The sequence below is a fragment of the Rhipicephalus microplus genome, chromosome X (assembly GCF_043290135.1).
Source record: "Rhipicephalus microplus isolate Deutch F79 chromosome X, USDA_Rmic, whole genome shotgun sequence".
NCBI lineage: Eukaryota > Metazoa > Arthropoda > Arachnida > Ixodida > Ixodidae > Rhipicephalus > Rhipicephalus microplus.
Genome location: NC_134710.1, coordinates 279,463,175 through 279,479,094, shown reverse-complemented (window position 1 = coordinate 279,479,094; position 15,920 = coordinate 279,463,175). Strand labels below are relative to the sequence as shown.

Below are 15,920 nucleotides of genomic sequence, written 5' to 3'. Positions count from 1 at the left end.
TCTTGAAACAATCACGAGTGCAGTAAAGCTGTTCATATTTGTCTGCACATTAGAGATTTTTATAATTTTTTTGTGGGTGTAAAAGCTGTTGGTGAACCATGATGTACATGACATTTCAAATATGCTTTATTTGCTTATTTTATTACTCAATATATACCAATAACATTACAACATAGAACTGAGAAAATTATGCTTCAAGTGGGGAGAATGGGCCCTTGTAAACATTACCATTTATAAACATTACCAGAGTTGTAAACAATGTTCGATTCTATGCTTACATTTCTAATGTACATTTCTATGCTTACCAAAAAAAGTAAAAAGATTAAAAGCCTTTCATATTTAGTTCACTCTAAATATTAAAAAATTTTTAATACATGGTTTTCAGATCAAATATGAATGTTGTTAATGTAACCTTCAGTTAGAATTTGAAACGTTTGAGCATTTGCACACATTTACATAATATGAGTAGATGCTTGTGATTTGACTGCATGTGCAATTCGATAGAGCACATGCAGGCAAACTTGGCTACACTAAAAATTCAAAAGGTTTATTTAAATACTCCATGCACCTTCATGTCTCCTAAGATAACAATCTGCTTCTCCAATGTTGCGTAAAAGGCATATAAGCTGATTACTACTATTTATTTTCCCATCAAGCCACCTTGCGGAATGCATTTATCGGTTCGAAAGATTTTCCGTGTTTCCGAAACAACGTGGCCATCATCAAACCCAACACAAGTAACAAATGGCCACAAGTGTTGTATGCTGCACTGCACAGTGGCTACTTTTATGCACTATTATTATACTGCACTGCTTTACTTGAGTGTTACGATCAAGCTTATTAAATAAAATTAATTATCATAGTCAAATAGAAGCCCAGTTGCATCAGCTATCCATATTTTAAAGGGCCCCTCCAACACTATTCAACCCCACGTTTTATTTGCGGGTTGTGTAGACTGAAGTAGAGACAGACTAATGCCGCAAAATTGGCAGTGATAACGGCCCGCAGTCTGAAGTTATTCGACTTAGAAAATTCCAAATACAGTCAAGCCCACATATAATGGCCCCACTTAAAACGAACTGTCGCTTAAAACAAACAATATCCACGCGACCGTGAAAATATACATTGTTTCAATGGCACAAAATCGCACTTACAACGAACGTCTCCGAGCGCCGCCGATCGGTTACAGCAAACAGAGTCAGCGGTCTGCCGACTTCCCGGGAAACCAATTTCGACTACCGATCGGCATCAGCGCGGTGCTCATACATTCTTATTGTTATATGCCGACCCTGCCTCCGCAACCCTCTTGTTGACGCTCTCGCCAACCCATGAAGGAAGGAAAGCTGTTTCCTTCCTCCATGCCCCGACTGCTTTTTGTTACACACCCCTCTGTCCTTTGTCCCCCCGCTACTCTGAGCACCTCGCATCGCCAGACGAGGCCCGTGTTTTCACACTGCCACCAATCTTTCGAAGACCGGTCAGCCATCTACCCTGTTTTTGACCGCTGGTACTGTCGTTGGCACCGGCGGCATGCAGTGACCAGACCATTTGTCAACATTGTCGGCCACCGACTGTATCCGATAGTCTGCGTCTAGTACACGCGTGTACGCTACCCCACCGACTCTGATACAGTAGACTCGCGATAATTCAAACTCTGATAATTCGAACTTTCGGTTAATTCATACAAAATTCAAAATTTTGGTTGGCTCGCTATGCTTTCAATGTATTTAAAAGCCGCTTAATTCAAACTTCGTCATTCGGTTAATTCGTACTTTTTGCCTGTCCATACCGGAAAATTTCTGCTGATTTGCCGGCAATATTTGAAAATTTGCGTGCTTATGATTATCATAATAGTCTGATATTGAAAAATAAGCGCCTTAAAACTTCAAGGGAAAAGGTTTTGCCACACAATCATTTCTCAGCATTCCGTGCCGCGGTGGAAAAAAAACGAAAAACAAAAAAGGCCCGGTGGTTACGAAGCTGGCTCGCGGCTTATCTCTGCTTTTCCGGCGTGCCGGTGGCGCCAGCCGACTCCGAAGCACGTGACCTGCCCACAGAATGCGTACAGGTCTGCCCGTCTTTCTTACGTGCTGCGCATTTTTCGATCGACCATGTCACCGCGAGGAAAATATCGGACACTACCCCTAAAAGAGAAATTGGCCGCTATCCAAGAAGTCGACGCTGGGGTAAAGAAGACCGAAGTGGCACTGAAGTATGGAATAACCAAAAGTACTCTCACAACCATTCTGAAAGCCAAAGACAAGCTCCAGAATAACGCGAGCCGCTTCGCTCCCGATCGGAAAAGGCTTAGGGAAGCTGCGTACCCGGATCTCGAAAACGCCGTGCTTCTTTGGCTCAAGCGCGCACGGAGCTCCAATTTACCGATAAATGGGCCAATCCTACGAGAGAAAGCTGAAGAACTTTCCTTGCGCTTGGGAATTGAAGATTTCAAGTGCAGCGATGGCTGGATTTCTCGGTTCAAGGAACGCCACGGTCTCTCCTTCAAAACAGTGAGTGGTGAAGCAGCAGTGGTCGATGAAGCTGTTTCTTCTGACTGGCGGCAGACTAGACTTCAAAGCCTGCTGCTTGAATACTCCCCGGCTGATGTAGATAATGCCGACGAAATGGGGCTGTTTTTTAAGTGCCTGCCCGATCAAACCTTGTGTCGCAAGGGAGAGCGTTGCACTGGCGGAAAGCTGAGCAAAGAACGGTTAACCGTCATGGTTTGCGCCAATATGGACGGAAGTCACAAGCCAGAACTCTTCGTTGTGGGCAAGTCAAAGCGTCCCAGGTGCTTTAAAGGCGTCCGAACGCTCCCAGTTGCATATGACGGAAACACGCGAGCCTGGATGACGCAAGCTTTGTTCGAGGGTTGGCTCCGCAAACTGGATGGGCAAATGAAGCGAGCGAAAAGGAAAATTTTGCTCATTGTTGATAACTGCCCTGCGCACGGCGACGTGGAGGGGCTGGAAGCAATTCGCCTTGAATTTCTGCCTCCTAACACTACAGCGGTCCTCCAGCCCCTGGATCAAGGGGTAATCAAATGCTTGAAGCTTAATTACCGGAAAACACTGCTAAAGAGAATGCTGATATGTATGGACAATTCCATGCCTTACAGTGTCACACTACTCTCATCGTTGGGCATGCTCGCCGACGCATGGAATGCTGTCACATCAGCAACAATAAGGAACTGCTTCGAGCATGCCTTCCGCATACCTGGCTGCAGCATTGCCACTTCATCTGACTGCTTGCAGACTGAGGGCGACGATGAAAGCCAAGTGCTGTCTGCTCTAAAAGCGCACAACATAGCTGCCGACCTCGACAGTTATGCAGCTACTGATGATAACCTGTGCGTGTGCAGGGAGGACACACTCCACGACTTGGTGGCAGAGGTGCTGCCAGCACAACACAGCAGTGAAAGTGAAGAAGAACCAGAAGTGGAAAATGTGACAACTGCACAGGCTTTCCAGTACATTGCTAAAGTGAGAGAATTTCTGACAACAACAGAAAATTCTCAGAATCAACTGGCAGCACTTACTGGAATCGAGAGCTTTGTGCTAAATGCGCATGTGGCAAATGAGCAGTTGACCATCCATGATTTTTTTAAAAGGTCTAGTCAGCAGTAGATAGTCAATAAACTTGTTGACCATACATGCACCGCTCTCTGTTTTTGTGTAGTTAGGATCTAGAGATGCTTAAAAGTGTGAATATAGATGTCTGATCATAATTTGTGCTGTCACCTTACCCAGAGTCGCATATATGAGAACTTCTGATAATTCAAACAGCCTGATAATTCAAACAAAATCCAGGGGTCCCTTCGAGTTTGAATTAATGAGAGTCGACTGTAATTTGCGATTTGTTTCGTGTTTACGACTTGTTCTCGCTCACTTCGCACTCGACTCAGCATCCCTTCCTCGCGCGTGCAGAAGCGCGAAACCGGCTGTTAATTTGCGCGGAACAAATCGCGAAATATCGAAGTTCGTGAGGCCACGAAAACCCGCCGGCGCAACAAAACGATTTTTCGACCACGGCCACCGATTTTTCGAACACCGCCGTGCGCACCAATCCAGGCTGTCCATGCTTTGACTTCTGCGCGCGCAGGCACTCTTTCCAAGTTTTTTTTTACGTGCGAGTTTCGCAGACCTTTCAAGCAAGCTACCCAACCCGCCTCCTTCCCGTGCGTTTTGGTTTTCAAGGTAGCCCTCCCGCTCCATCCCCTCTTTTTATCACAACTTCTTGCCCTTCTCTCACAAGTCTGCTCTCCTCTCTTGATCGCAACCTCTTCTCCTGTCTCCGCCGCTACGGGACACCTGCCACGCTGGCTCAAATTAGTTTCATTTTCTGACTGGAAACGGGCCCAGAGCTGTTCCACCCGTTCTGGCATGTGTGTCGCGTGTGCGCCTCTTACTCGCTCTTGGTGTGCGTGTGTGGTCATGATGGCCGACAGGAGGACTAGCAAGCTTTTTTCTGCCGCTCAACAAAATGCCGAAAGTGTGACCGCTTGGCTTGAGCGTAATCCCCGCGTTAGGTGCCACGTTGCGGAGCGCTAGCTCATAGCTGTTGACCACCTGGCAGCCAATTTTTCACTTCGGATGTCGCGGTATTCAGCTGTGGAGATGGTGAGTAGTTCGTGGGCGACGGTGACGGCTACATGCTCACGAAACTGTTATTGTGAGGCCGACTTCATCGATGTCTGGCCCGATGCCGAGCCTGAAGCTTCCGAACTGCGGCAGCGCTTTGTTGCAGCGCGTCTTCGACTCAGACCTGGGAGAGCGGGTGGAACATCTGTTGCGATGGTTTAATTACGGCCGATGATGATGCCGACACTGCAGAACCATGCACAGATTGGGGCATCGTGAATGAAGTACGTGGCGAGAGCGATTTAGAGGAATCGGATTGCGAGAACGACGAAACTTTGGAGCCAGTGCCTCATGCAGCTTATGCCACGAGCCTCGGCGAACGAGCAGCCTGCCGTTTTAAATGAACTCGAGACCGCCCTTATCACTTCTGCTTTTCGAAACACATGCATCACGGACTTTTTGGGGCAAAAAAAGTTTGTTTTCACTCACAACTTTTTTAAAAGCTGTGTTTCATTTACTACGAACTTCTGGATACAGCAAACAGATGCCGCGTCACACTCAGGTTCGTTATAAGCGGGCTCGACTGTACAAGAAAAAAATTCTGACCCTCAACTCGATTTTTGCGGAGTCACTTGACCATATTTCACTCGCCCATGACGTCAAAAGGCTGCCCCAATTAAATAAGCTGGAAGCGCCCACGTAGAAGAAGCTCGCACTCCGTTGTTGCATTTTTTTTTTTTTTTCATAGTAATGTAGACGTTGTGCCCGACGCCTGTTTTTGCAGGAACGTGAGTGGGAGCTACAGTGTTGAAGCGAAGTATTTTCTGCTGTTTTTACAACATTCCGAATCACTCCCTCCTCTTATACTGAGAAAGGAACTTGTGAAACAACCAGGACAGTGAACTACTGTTGACCCTTCGCATGTTGTTTGGTGAGCTGCCCGACGAACAACAATGTGCACTGCACCGATTAAACAGTGCACGTGCAGAAAGAGACAGCTCGCAAACTCCTAAATGCAAGAAGAAGGAAGAAAGCAAGATTGGTCTTTTCGTATTGACATACGACTCAGGCAAGCCTAAAATCTAGTGGTGAAATGGCAGCCAACATCTCTGTCATGCTATGTCGTCGCAGTGATATATATATATATATATTTTTTGTGGCCGCATCCGTTTAGGGTTAGATGAAAAAGCACAGCGAAGAAAAATGAAACAGCTTAGTAACCTCCGTTTTTATCCTACACCATGATTGCTCCTAACGTTACATTTATCCAATCACATCTTCTGGCGTCATTTCCGCCCACAAAGTTTTGGCAAAAGCCACTATGTGATGATGCGGTCGGCAGCGATGTAGTGACATTATTGCATAATTTCATTTGATATCGGCGCTAAATCATTTGATATCGGCTCTTAGACGTATGCTAAGTTTATCCTCAGATATCTTGTACCACGGATCAAACCCAAAAAGCAGCGAAACAGACATAGAATATTTCAAAATCTACGCAAACCACAAATAAAAAAGAGGTGCTAAAATAGTGTTGGAGGGCCCCTTTAAGACATGTACTTTGCTCATTTTTACTGCATGGCTCACAATGCCTTTCAAATTCAGTGCCCTGTTCGACAGAAACTGCCACAACCGTGCAGTTTTCTCTTTATGAATATTTTCAATGATACAAGTGGTCATGGGCCAGCTAATATAAGGACATGCCTAAGGCCACTACAGCTCAGCATTCAATATGCAGGGTGCCTCGGTTAACTCGCAGCACGATTTTAAAAAAAAAGCTGCTAGCGTTACTTGAAAAAACCTGCTGCATATTGTTCATAGTACAGTGGACTAGTTGATAGTATTTTCTCGTTAGTTATATTTATTTACATGAACTATTTAAACATATAATTCTAGAACTACTATTCTGATCGTTGAAGCATCAATAAGGCAGCTGTAGTCAACTCCGTGGGGCATCAAACTGCGCTATTTTCAGCGATATATGAACTGCGTACTCAGTTTTTCTGAATGATAGATGGTCCCCACAAAATATGAAAAGTACCACATGACAGCGCCCCCGAAGAAGTTCATTGAAAGCGATTTCTTTGCCAGTCGCACATTCGAAGAGACAGCGCATTCACTTGACTGTGATATGCAAGCTACATGGCTTATCAGCGATTCATTCACCTCAGTTATAAGTTGCTTTTCTTACCCGCCTGTTATGACTCACTGATCCACTTGATAAGAATGGCTTTCGACAGCATGGTAGAAACACTACTTGTACCACGAATGAAACCCGAAAGGCAACGAAACAGACGTAGAATATTTCAAAATATCAGGTACTCCAACTGCAACGAAAGTTTGCATGTGCAGCTATATCTTGCGTCAGAAACTCGTTTTGGAGCTTCGAAGCAAAGTAAAATTAAAGTTGTGCCTTGAGTTTTTGTAATTAAGGGCAGCAAAAAAATGGCATTTGGCAAAAAATAAATAAAACTGAAACAAGCACATCGAAAAGCTACCCATGTATAGAAAGAAAGCAAAATCGATGCGTTGAAGAAGCAGAGTGTGTCACTATCAAATATGCCGATTATGGCAAACATGACATTTGTGCGAAAGAAAGCAAAAAAGTCAGATTTTAATGTTGATTTATTACTGGTACATTCACAAGCATCACTAAGCACTCGATACTGCTAGCAGGACGTGTTCAAATAGGTCTCCTCCTGCAGCTACACAGTACTGAGCCTGCTTTGCTGAATTCTCGGTTGCTTTTTTGATGACCGACGGAGGGATTCTGCTGCATATATACGTTACTATGGCCTTCTGGTCATCTGGAGTCTTCGTCTCGGTCATATACACAAGATCTTTCACGTATCCCCACAGAAAGAAATCCAGTGGAGTGAGATCAGGTGAGCTAGCCGGCCAGTGGACAGGCCCGTGCCTTCCAATCCATTGTTCATAAAAAGTCGCATTCAACCAGTTTTGTGAGCGGCTGCTGCTATGTGCTGGTGCCCCATCTTGCTGGTACCACAACAGTGGAAGACGTGACAGAGGAATTTCACTGCAAAATCTATCCACCGTTCCTTTAAGGATTCCATCCACGTAACGATGTCCAGTCAGCATGTCATCGAAGAAGATCGGGCCCCCTATATCTCCGGCGTAATCCGCACCAATCATTAAAAGACCACTTGTACTGGTGCAGAGTGCGCTTCTCCCCCTGTGGATAGCGGTCACTCCAGTAGTGGGCATTATGCAGATTTACTAGGGGCATTTTTGCAAAAAACTTGCATGATCTGTTTAGATCACATTACTAAGAAAGTTTGGAGATTCGTTGCATTTTGTGAGGATCCAGTTCGAGAAATCTAGGCGATCCTGCAAGTATCTTTGTTCCAAACATTGATACAGGTTAAGGTGGTAGGAATGCAAATCAGAGTTATTCAATACTTGCTAAACTGACGACTTGTAAATGAGTGCCTGGGCGGCCACGTCTTGCATGTTAGCTTGAGGGTTTGCTGCCATAAATGCCAGAGCATCAGCATGTAGGTTGTCACTTAAAGATGGGAGTTTTCAGCCGCTGTTCCGTGAAAGAGCTGGTTTCTCGCAGGTTTTTATAATTTCTCATGATTGTTGATGCATTAGGTCTACCGCCACACTTCCATGAGCGATAAATCTTTGCGGCCTTTCTTGTGTTGCCGTATGTAGCTCCCAAGGCAAAGATCATGCTCGCCTTTTGTTCATTAAAGAGGGCATGGTGACAAGCATGAAGAAAAACGCCCCTTCAAACCTTCATGCTGATTCCGAAACCCACTTCTGTGGTGACAGGATTCATTGCAAAAGAAAAAAGATCTGTCCATGCGCTATCAACGCAAGGCAAACAGCTTTAACTGCCCGTTTAACACCAAATGCGACTTTCTGCTTCGGGTGCGGCGCACGCGGCAAATAAAACATGAACATGGTCACGACTCTTTTTTCTTTCGTCCATTCATTTCCTTCTGCCGAGCTGATATTTTGAAATATTCTATGTCTGTTTCGTTGCTTTTCAGGTTTCATCTGTGGTACAAGCAGCGCTTCGACCATGCTGTCGAAAGCCATTCATATCAAGTAGATTAGTAAGTCGTAAGATGTGGGTAAGAAAAGCGACATATAGCCGACAGGATTAGGTCGCTGATAAGCGGTGGAGCTTGCTCGTGCTTCCATATCATAATCAAGTGGATGCGCTGCCTCTTCAGATGTGCGATCGGCAAAGGAATCACTTTCAACCAGCTTCTTTGGGGCCGCTGCTTTGCGATGCGGCTGGGAGCGCTACGATCGTTTATCATTCAGAAAAACTGAGTACCCAATTCATATCTCGCTGAAAATAGTGCAGTTTGATGTCACTCGTAGTTAATTATAACTGCCTCATTTAGGCCTCAATGATTAGAGCTGTAGTTTTAAAATGAGATGTTTATTTAATTATTGTATATATATGTAAAACAAAACATTACTATTGGCTAGTCCACTGTACTATGAACAATATGCAGTAGGTTTTCTTCGAGTAATGCTCGCGGCTTTCTTTTAAATCGTGCTTCGAGTTAACTGGGACACCCTGTATAAAGTGAAAATGGAGATTCCAACAGAAGTTCAATATGCACCTATTACAGTGCTATATTTTTGCACAAACTTTGCATGGTGATATTATCGTTCATATAAAAAATAATTTCCTATATACAAGTTAAACCGCATGTGCTATATTTGAGGTCAATCTTTAAAAACACTTACGTTTCAGAAGCCCGTCCTTAGGACAGACCTTGATAGCCACACAAACTATGCTGGGATCTATTTCCTGAGCAAGGAGAACCATGACAGCTGGTCCATACTCCTCCACAAATGCCATGCATTCCTTAGCCATGTCATTTGGCAGTTTGCTGCACAATTTGTCGAGTATAGCTTCCACTCTAGCCTGCAACAAAAACCAAAACATGAAGCTGGTCTTCCAGATGCTCAAATTAATGCATGACATGACACCACCAGCTTTACAAATGGAGTTGATTGCATGCTAGTAAGTCTGGCGAATTTGTGTGTGTGTAGTGTGTGTTCACACACACACACACACACAAACACACACACACAAAATTAGTTTCTTTACAAGGGCAAAGCAATGAATGCAATACAATAGAGAATCTGGAATGTTATGCAAAGTAAGGCACTAGCAGCCAACTTCTTAGAATCAGATGTAGTGCAACTCAATGAAATGCTGGCATAAGGAATGCTGCCGCTGCAGCAATCGAAGAAACCACCATGCTGTCTACTGTAGCAAGGAAAAGTCAGCAGTGAAGAGGCCACATATACAAGGATATGAGCCATCTGCTGAAAGTAATAATAATGATTAAGGGGGGAAGAGGCACTCAGTATCAGGCATCTTATTATTTTAAGCTAGGGTGATGAAGAGATGGCGTAGTTACGTGTGCAGATGTCAAATATTAACTCAGTTCTTATCTACCTTTTACCATTTTGTTTTTAATTTGTAATTATTTTAAAAATTTTGATCACCTTTTTAGTGAATTGTCTGTACAGATACTGCTGAACTAAATATCATTATATTCTACAATTAGCAAAGAGTGCAAAAAGCAAGTTCCATGCTCCAATTTCTACAACAAAAGTTATACAGTGAAAGCTCGTTAATTCACACCTCATTAATTCGAAATTTCGGATAATTCGAAATGGTCGCCGCAGTCCGGTCCGCAGTGCATAGGAGACCATGTGTAAAACGATTCGTTAATTCGAACAGAAATCGCTGCCTCTACGGATAATTCGAAGCGCGCGCCGCCGAGCGTCATCATCGTCAAACACTAGTGGAAGCTTTTACGGTCGAACAATAGGTGGCACGACCAGTTTTTTCGAGCTTCAAGTGGCCTCCGAGCGAAGGGCGAGCAAAGTATGGCCTCCAAAATCCAGGAAGCAATTTTTTTTTTCGTAGCCCTCCCGCTATCTCTGCGCCTGGCGCCACTGGTACGCGGGACCCACGGGACGCTGAAGAGTCGGCGGAGTAGTCCTAGCAGTCCTAGGCCGCTCCCGGCAGCGTCACTTTGTTCATCGAGCACGTTGTTCGTTCACGCCGTCAAGCCGTCTTATTCCGCATCGAAGTTGCAAGATGCCGTGGGGAAACTACTGCGCGAAGACTGTCAAGGAGAAGGTGGAGATTTTGCGACAGGTTGACCAAGGGAACTCGAGCAAATACGAAATTGCGAGGAAGCACGGCATACCTCCGAGCACGTTGTCAACCTACATACGCAACAGGACGGCCATTGAAAACGCCTATGAAGCCGAGGATTTTGGCGCCAGTCGAAAAAGGCTAAGGGCAGCGAAGTTCCCGGAACTGGAGTCAGCTTTGATTATCTGGGTTAAAGAAATGAGAGCCCAGAGTATCGCATTGAGCGGCCCTATCATCGTGGCCAAGGACGCCGATTTCGCCCTGCGCTTGGACATTGAAGACTTTGTCGCCTCCGAGGGATGGTTTCATCGTTTCAGGGAGCGGCACAATCTCGTATTCTGCACGTTATCTGGTGAGGCAAAGGAAGTGGATGCCGAAACATGCGCTACTTGGAGAAGCGACACCCTGCAGCAATATTTGGAAAGCTACTCACCACAGGATGTGTTCATCGCTGACGAGACAGCGTTATTTTTCAAGTTGCAGCCAGACAAGACGATCACCTACAAGAGAGACAGCTGTGCCGGCGGCAAGCGTAGCAAAGAGCGTGTCACTGTTCTGGTCGCCGCAAATATGACCGGTACGAAAAAGGTCCCCCTTTTTGTGATTGGCAAAGCACTCAAGCCACGGTGCTTCAAAAACATTCGCTCACTGCCGACGGAGTACGCCGCAAACAAGAAAGCCTGGATGACAGGTGACCTATTCAGAAAGTGGCTACTGAAATTCGACAGGCGAATGGAACTGGGCGGCAGACGCGTTCTTCTTGTCGTCGACAACTGTTCGGCGCACAAAGTCGACGTTGAGCTGAGAGCAACTAAGTTGGTGTTCCTTCCGGCAAATACGACTGCGGCCCTACAGCCAATGGACCAGGGTGTGATAAGGAACATTAAGTGCTTTTATAGGCGTCACGTGCTGGAGAGAATGATTTTGTGCGCGGGCGACAGGAAGGACTTCGGCATTACGCTGCTTACTGCCATGCACATGTTGGTGCGCGCATGGGAACAGGTGACCGTGACCACAATCGCAAACTGTTTCAGCCACAGTGGATTTGCAGCTGGAAGTGCGCAGGATAGTTGTGACGTCGACGTAGATGGGGCTGAGGAGCTCATGCCAGCGACGTTGCGCGACACTCTTCGGGGCGTACGTTTTGCAGATTATGTTGAAGTTGACACCGGTGCATCGGTGTGTGGTGCCCTGACTGATGAGGACATTATCGCTCAAGTAGCCGGTGTGCAGCCTGATGCTGAAGAGCCAGAAGGTGAGGAAGACGAAAGTCAGCTTCTGCGGTGATGGAGGCACTTAATGTGGCGCGTCTCTTCTTCAGCTTTGAAGAGGATTCCCTGCGCCGCGTCCGCGCGCTGGAACAGGGAGCCGCAGCTGTGGCATTCAGAGAAAAGAAGCAGATGGCCATCACCGACTTTTTTGGCCAATAAATATTTTTCGTGCCCCCACCCCAGAAATCCACCCATTTTTGCTCACTTTCATTATATCGAATTTTGTTTAATTCGAAATTGCTCAGCGTTCCCGTGGAATTCGAATTAACGAGCTTTTACTGTAAAGGGTTTTCACAGTACATGTATGGAATTGCCTGCATGTTTAAAACTTTTGCCTTTTTCGATAATTTCTCTCCCTTGACATGGGCTGCCAAACTTTGGGAATAAATGGAATTGTTTTCATGTGCCCATGTTTTCGCATTGTTTTGTTGTTTAGTTTTCTTGCTTTATAAAGCCGCACGCAAGCTATCCGAGCACATTGCGGTACCGCAGGTTGAATACATCAGACTTTTTCAATCATTTCTCTTGCTTGGCATGTGCTGCTATGCTTCAAAAATACATGCAATTTTTTCATGCGTCAATGTCTCTCCACTTTTTGTTTTTCCTTTCCAAGAGGCACGATAGCTTTCACATGCACATCCGAAAGCGTGCATGCGGTATGGCTGGTTTCAGTTTTGTCCTTCAGGTGGTTGTCACTTTTTGCGACCACAATGCCTTTTTGCGCTTTTAGCGGCAACAATGATGGCTATCTGGTTCCTAAGCTCCCAAAGGGTGACCGCTTGCGGCTCTTGTTTATTGCTCCCTAGGGTGTGATTACATCTGTTTCTGTGAGGCGCTAAATTACACAAACGCCATCTCGATTGCATTTTCTCTTTGGAGGGCTCAAATACTAGCTCTGCCTAATTAGCGATAAGATGAAGGATTATTATAGATTTCTCGCTCGTTTTGCTTTCCGGACGAGCACACAACCACCCAGTTTTCTTTCTTGCACTCACTCAGGCAGTTTGCTTACGCTACGGAAGTGCACGGCAGTTGCTCTGGTGCTATGAGTCTAGCGGCGATTCTTCCGATGTGGGCTACTCCCCAACAGCCTAATCTGAATATGACTCACTGGACTTCAGTTTGTGAAACTACGATTTACTTGCGAGTTCAGACTCGGGATGATGATGAAGCAGCGACATCTTGAAAGCGTGCACGGCGAAACAATGCAGATCTCTCTGCAAATGATGATAGCGCATGACAGCCTAGCACCACCTCTTAAGCATCATGCATACTATCAATGTAGGCAGTCCTAATCCAATCCAAGCCACAAGTTACATGGCGGCGCATTCCAGCGCGCAGCGTACGTTGTTGTGCCCAATCTTTGGTTACGCTATGGGTAAATACGGAAGCTACGGGGCTGCTTTCAGGTTGAAAATGATCGATCACGCATTAAAAAACGGCAACAGTGCTGTTGACAGGAACTTCAGAGTCGATGAGTTTTATGGTTGCCACTTGCGGCGGCAGCACCTGTAGCTGAAAGCCACCAACAAAACACGTCGGGCTGTCTGTCCATAGGCCTCTAAAACTCGGAAAGATCCGCAGATTGAGGCAGAACTACTAATTAATTCAAGGATCTCCCCTCGGAGACCTTTGAGACACTATATTCTAGTGGCTTTAGTGCCTGCAAATAAATCTTGTTTGTGGTTTTATTAATATGGTAAGCTTTGATTAGTACTTCTGAAAGCTTGTAAGCTGCTGGCATGAGAACATATTTGGGGCCATTTGGTTTTCGTTTCCGCTCTGTACATTATTGCGGCAAATTTTTCCCCATGTAATTTTCTAACCCCTTAACTTTCCTTGTTTTTCTGCGAAAAAGTGCAAGGATCAAGAGAGTAAATAAAGTAGTTTGCCAATTTTTGGATGTCCGACTTAAACAGGATTTCTTGGCTGTCTGACTTAAAATTCTAAGTTCTCAGTTGCATGCAGCTACATAATATTTTGATGACATGTTCACAGGACCCTTGACTACAGACTGGCAGCATTTTCTAATTAGTCGTATATGTGTTCAAAAAGTGTTTTAAAGCATTTTTAAACACCAGATAATTTGTCTAAGCACAGCACTTCACTCCAGAGATGTGTATACAATAAGAGAGGGAGTCACCTCAGTGCTATTCTCCACAAGCTCATTCTGGATGAAGTGAAGGGCATACTGGCAGAAGGTGCACTCCATATTTCTTCCAGTAACTACAAGAGAAGATCAAAGAAAACACCAACTTAGAAAATACATTTACCTGAGGGTTACAAGTTTAACTGGGACCGAATAGTTTGCATGCAATTCGAACTCATATTTATGAAGTTCTAACACTAATTACCAAAATTGAATAATCACTGTCATATGAAACATACAATGTCACTGTTTCAAAGAGAGTAAAGAACACTCAGAAACTACAGCTGCTGCAAACACCATAGCTTCAAGATTGTATTCGGCTTAGAACAACTAAATCTTGCAGATCATGAAAAAAATTTCATCTGAAAATAAGACTATGCTTGTCCATAAGTATATAGTCTGTAGATAAATATTTGATTCTCTTATTGAAATTAAATTGTCCAATAAATTGGTAGTTCACTCGGCTTTGAAACACCGGCCTTTTTAAAAAATATTTTTTGGTTAGAGTTTCCACATTCTATGAGTTTCTATTTTAATCAGACAGACTTCTGGAAAATGTTCGCCTTTAAATATTAGATGTAGTGCCTTGTGTATTTATTTATTTACAGTACCACTAAGAACCCGTGTGCTAGAATATTACAAGCTTCCAAAAAATAGGATAGGCAGAGCAGGATACGAGAAAAATTTGGCATTTGAAATACACGCACGCTATGCAAGCCTTATCATGATACAGTTTTTAATACCAAAGCTGGAAAAATAATGCCACAATTTGCACTTTTTGGAAGTAACACATGACTTGGAACATGCAGCTCCTTGGCATGGTCACCAAGATTAGGTGCTCCCCGGAGCTGCCCATAGAGCACATCAGCTGTATGCAGATCAAAGTGAGTGGAGCAATTGATATGTGGGGTTTAACGTCCCAAAACCGCCATATGATTACGAGAGACGCCATAGTGGAGGGCTCCGGAAATTTCGACCACCTGGGGTTCTTTAACGTGCGCCCAAATCTGAGCACACGAGCCTACAACATTTCCGCCTCCATCGGAAATGCAGCCGCCGCAGCCGGGATTCGAAACCACGACCTGCGGGTCAGTAGCCGAGTACCTTAGCCACTAGACCACTGCGGCGGGGCTAAGTGAGTGGAGCAAGTGGTTTAGTTCAATGAACATAACACCGCTCTGGACAAGACCCAGGGTTTTATTGACAAGATGCAGTGAGAAAATAGGCATGATAGTTCTGCTTAACCTCTATCACCACAGTGCACTGAACCTGTATGGTTCCAGTATTCTTTGACACATACAGGTACTAGGAAGAGGACTTTATAGGCACAGTGTCATCAAGGTATGGTCACCAGATCTACAGTTCAAAAAATTATTTTTTTTAAATTATTTACCTTTTTTGCCCAACTGCCCTATTACAATTTATGCATAAATTCTTGCAGTACTTACCAAATTAAAATATTGCCTTGAAAGACTACATTTTGCATAAAATATACAATTCGAACTTTAAGAAGTTTCAATATGATGTGGTAAAGAGCAGATTTACCAACTTAATGACTGTATTGTGCGCCAGGAGAAAACGAGAGTCGAAAAGTGCAAGTTTTTTTCCAAAGTTACATATTTTTCTTTTTTTTTTTTTGCTGTCACAAGTTTAGTTTGTCAACTTTCCCAACAAAAAAATAAACATTGTAATTAAACTCGAAGTTGGATAAAATTGATTTTAAAGAGCAGAAGGTGGCCAATGAAAACTAACAA

The 15,920-nt window shown here is 44.5% G+C and overlaps 1 protein-coding gene across 1 annotated transcript in view; it reads right to left on the bottom strand.

Moving 5' to 3' along the window:
• The window catches only part of Sap-r (prosaposin), a 207,916-nt gene that overhangs the window by 35,384 nt on the left and 156,612 nt on the right, over window positions 1-15,920 (bottom strand). The window contains exons 33-34 of the mRNA XM_037418579.2: window positions 14,161-14,243; window positions 9,315-9,495 (exon numbers count right to left, since the gene is read on the bottom strand). Coding sequence (XP_037274476.1) covers window positions 9,315-9,495; window positions 14,161-14,243 — 264 coding nt within the window. The remainder of the gene's footprint in view (window positions 1-9,314; window positions 9,496-14,160; window positions 14,244-15,920) is intronic.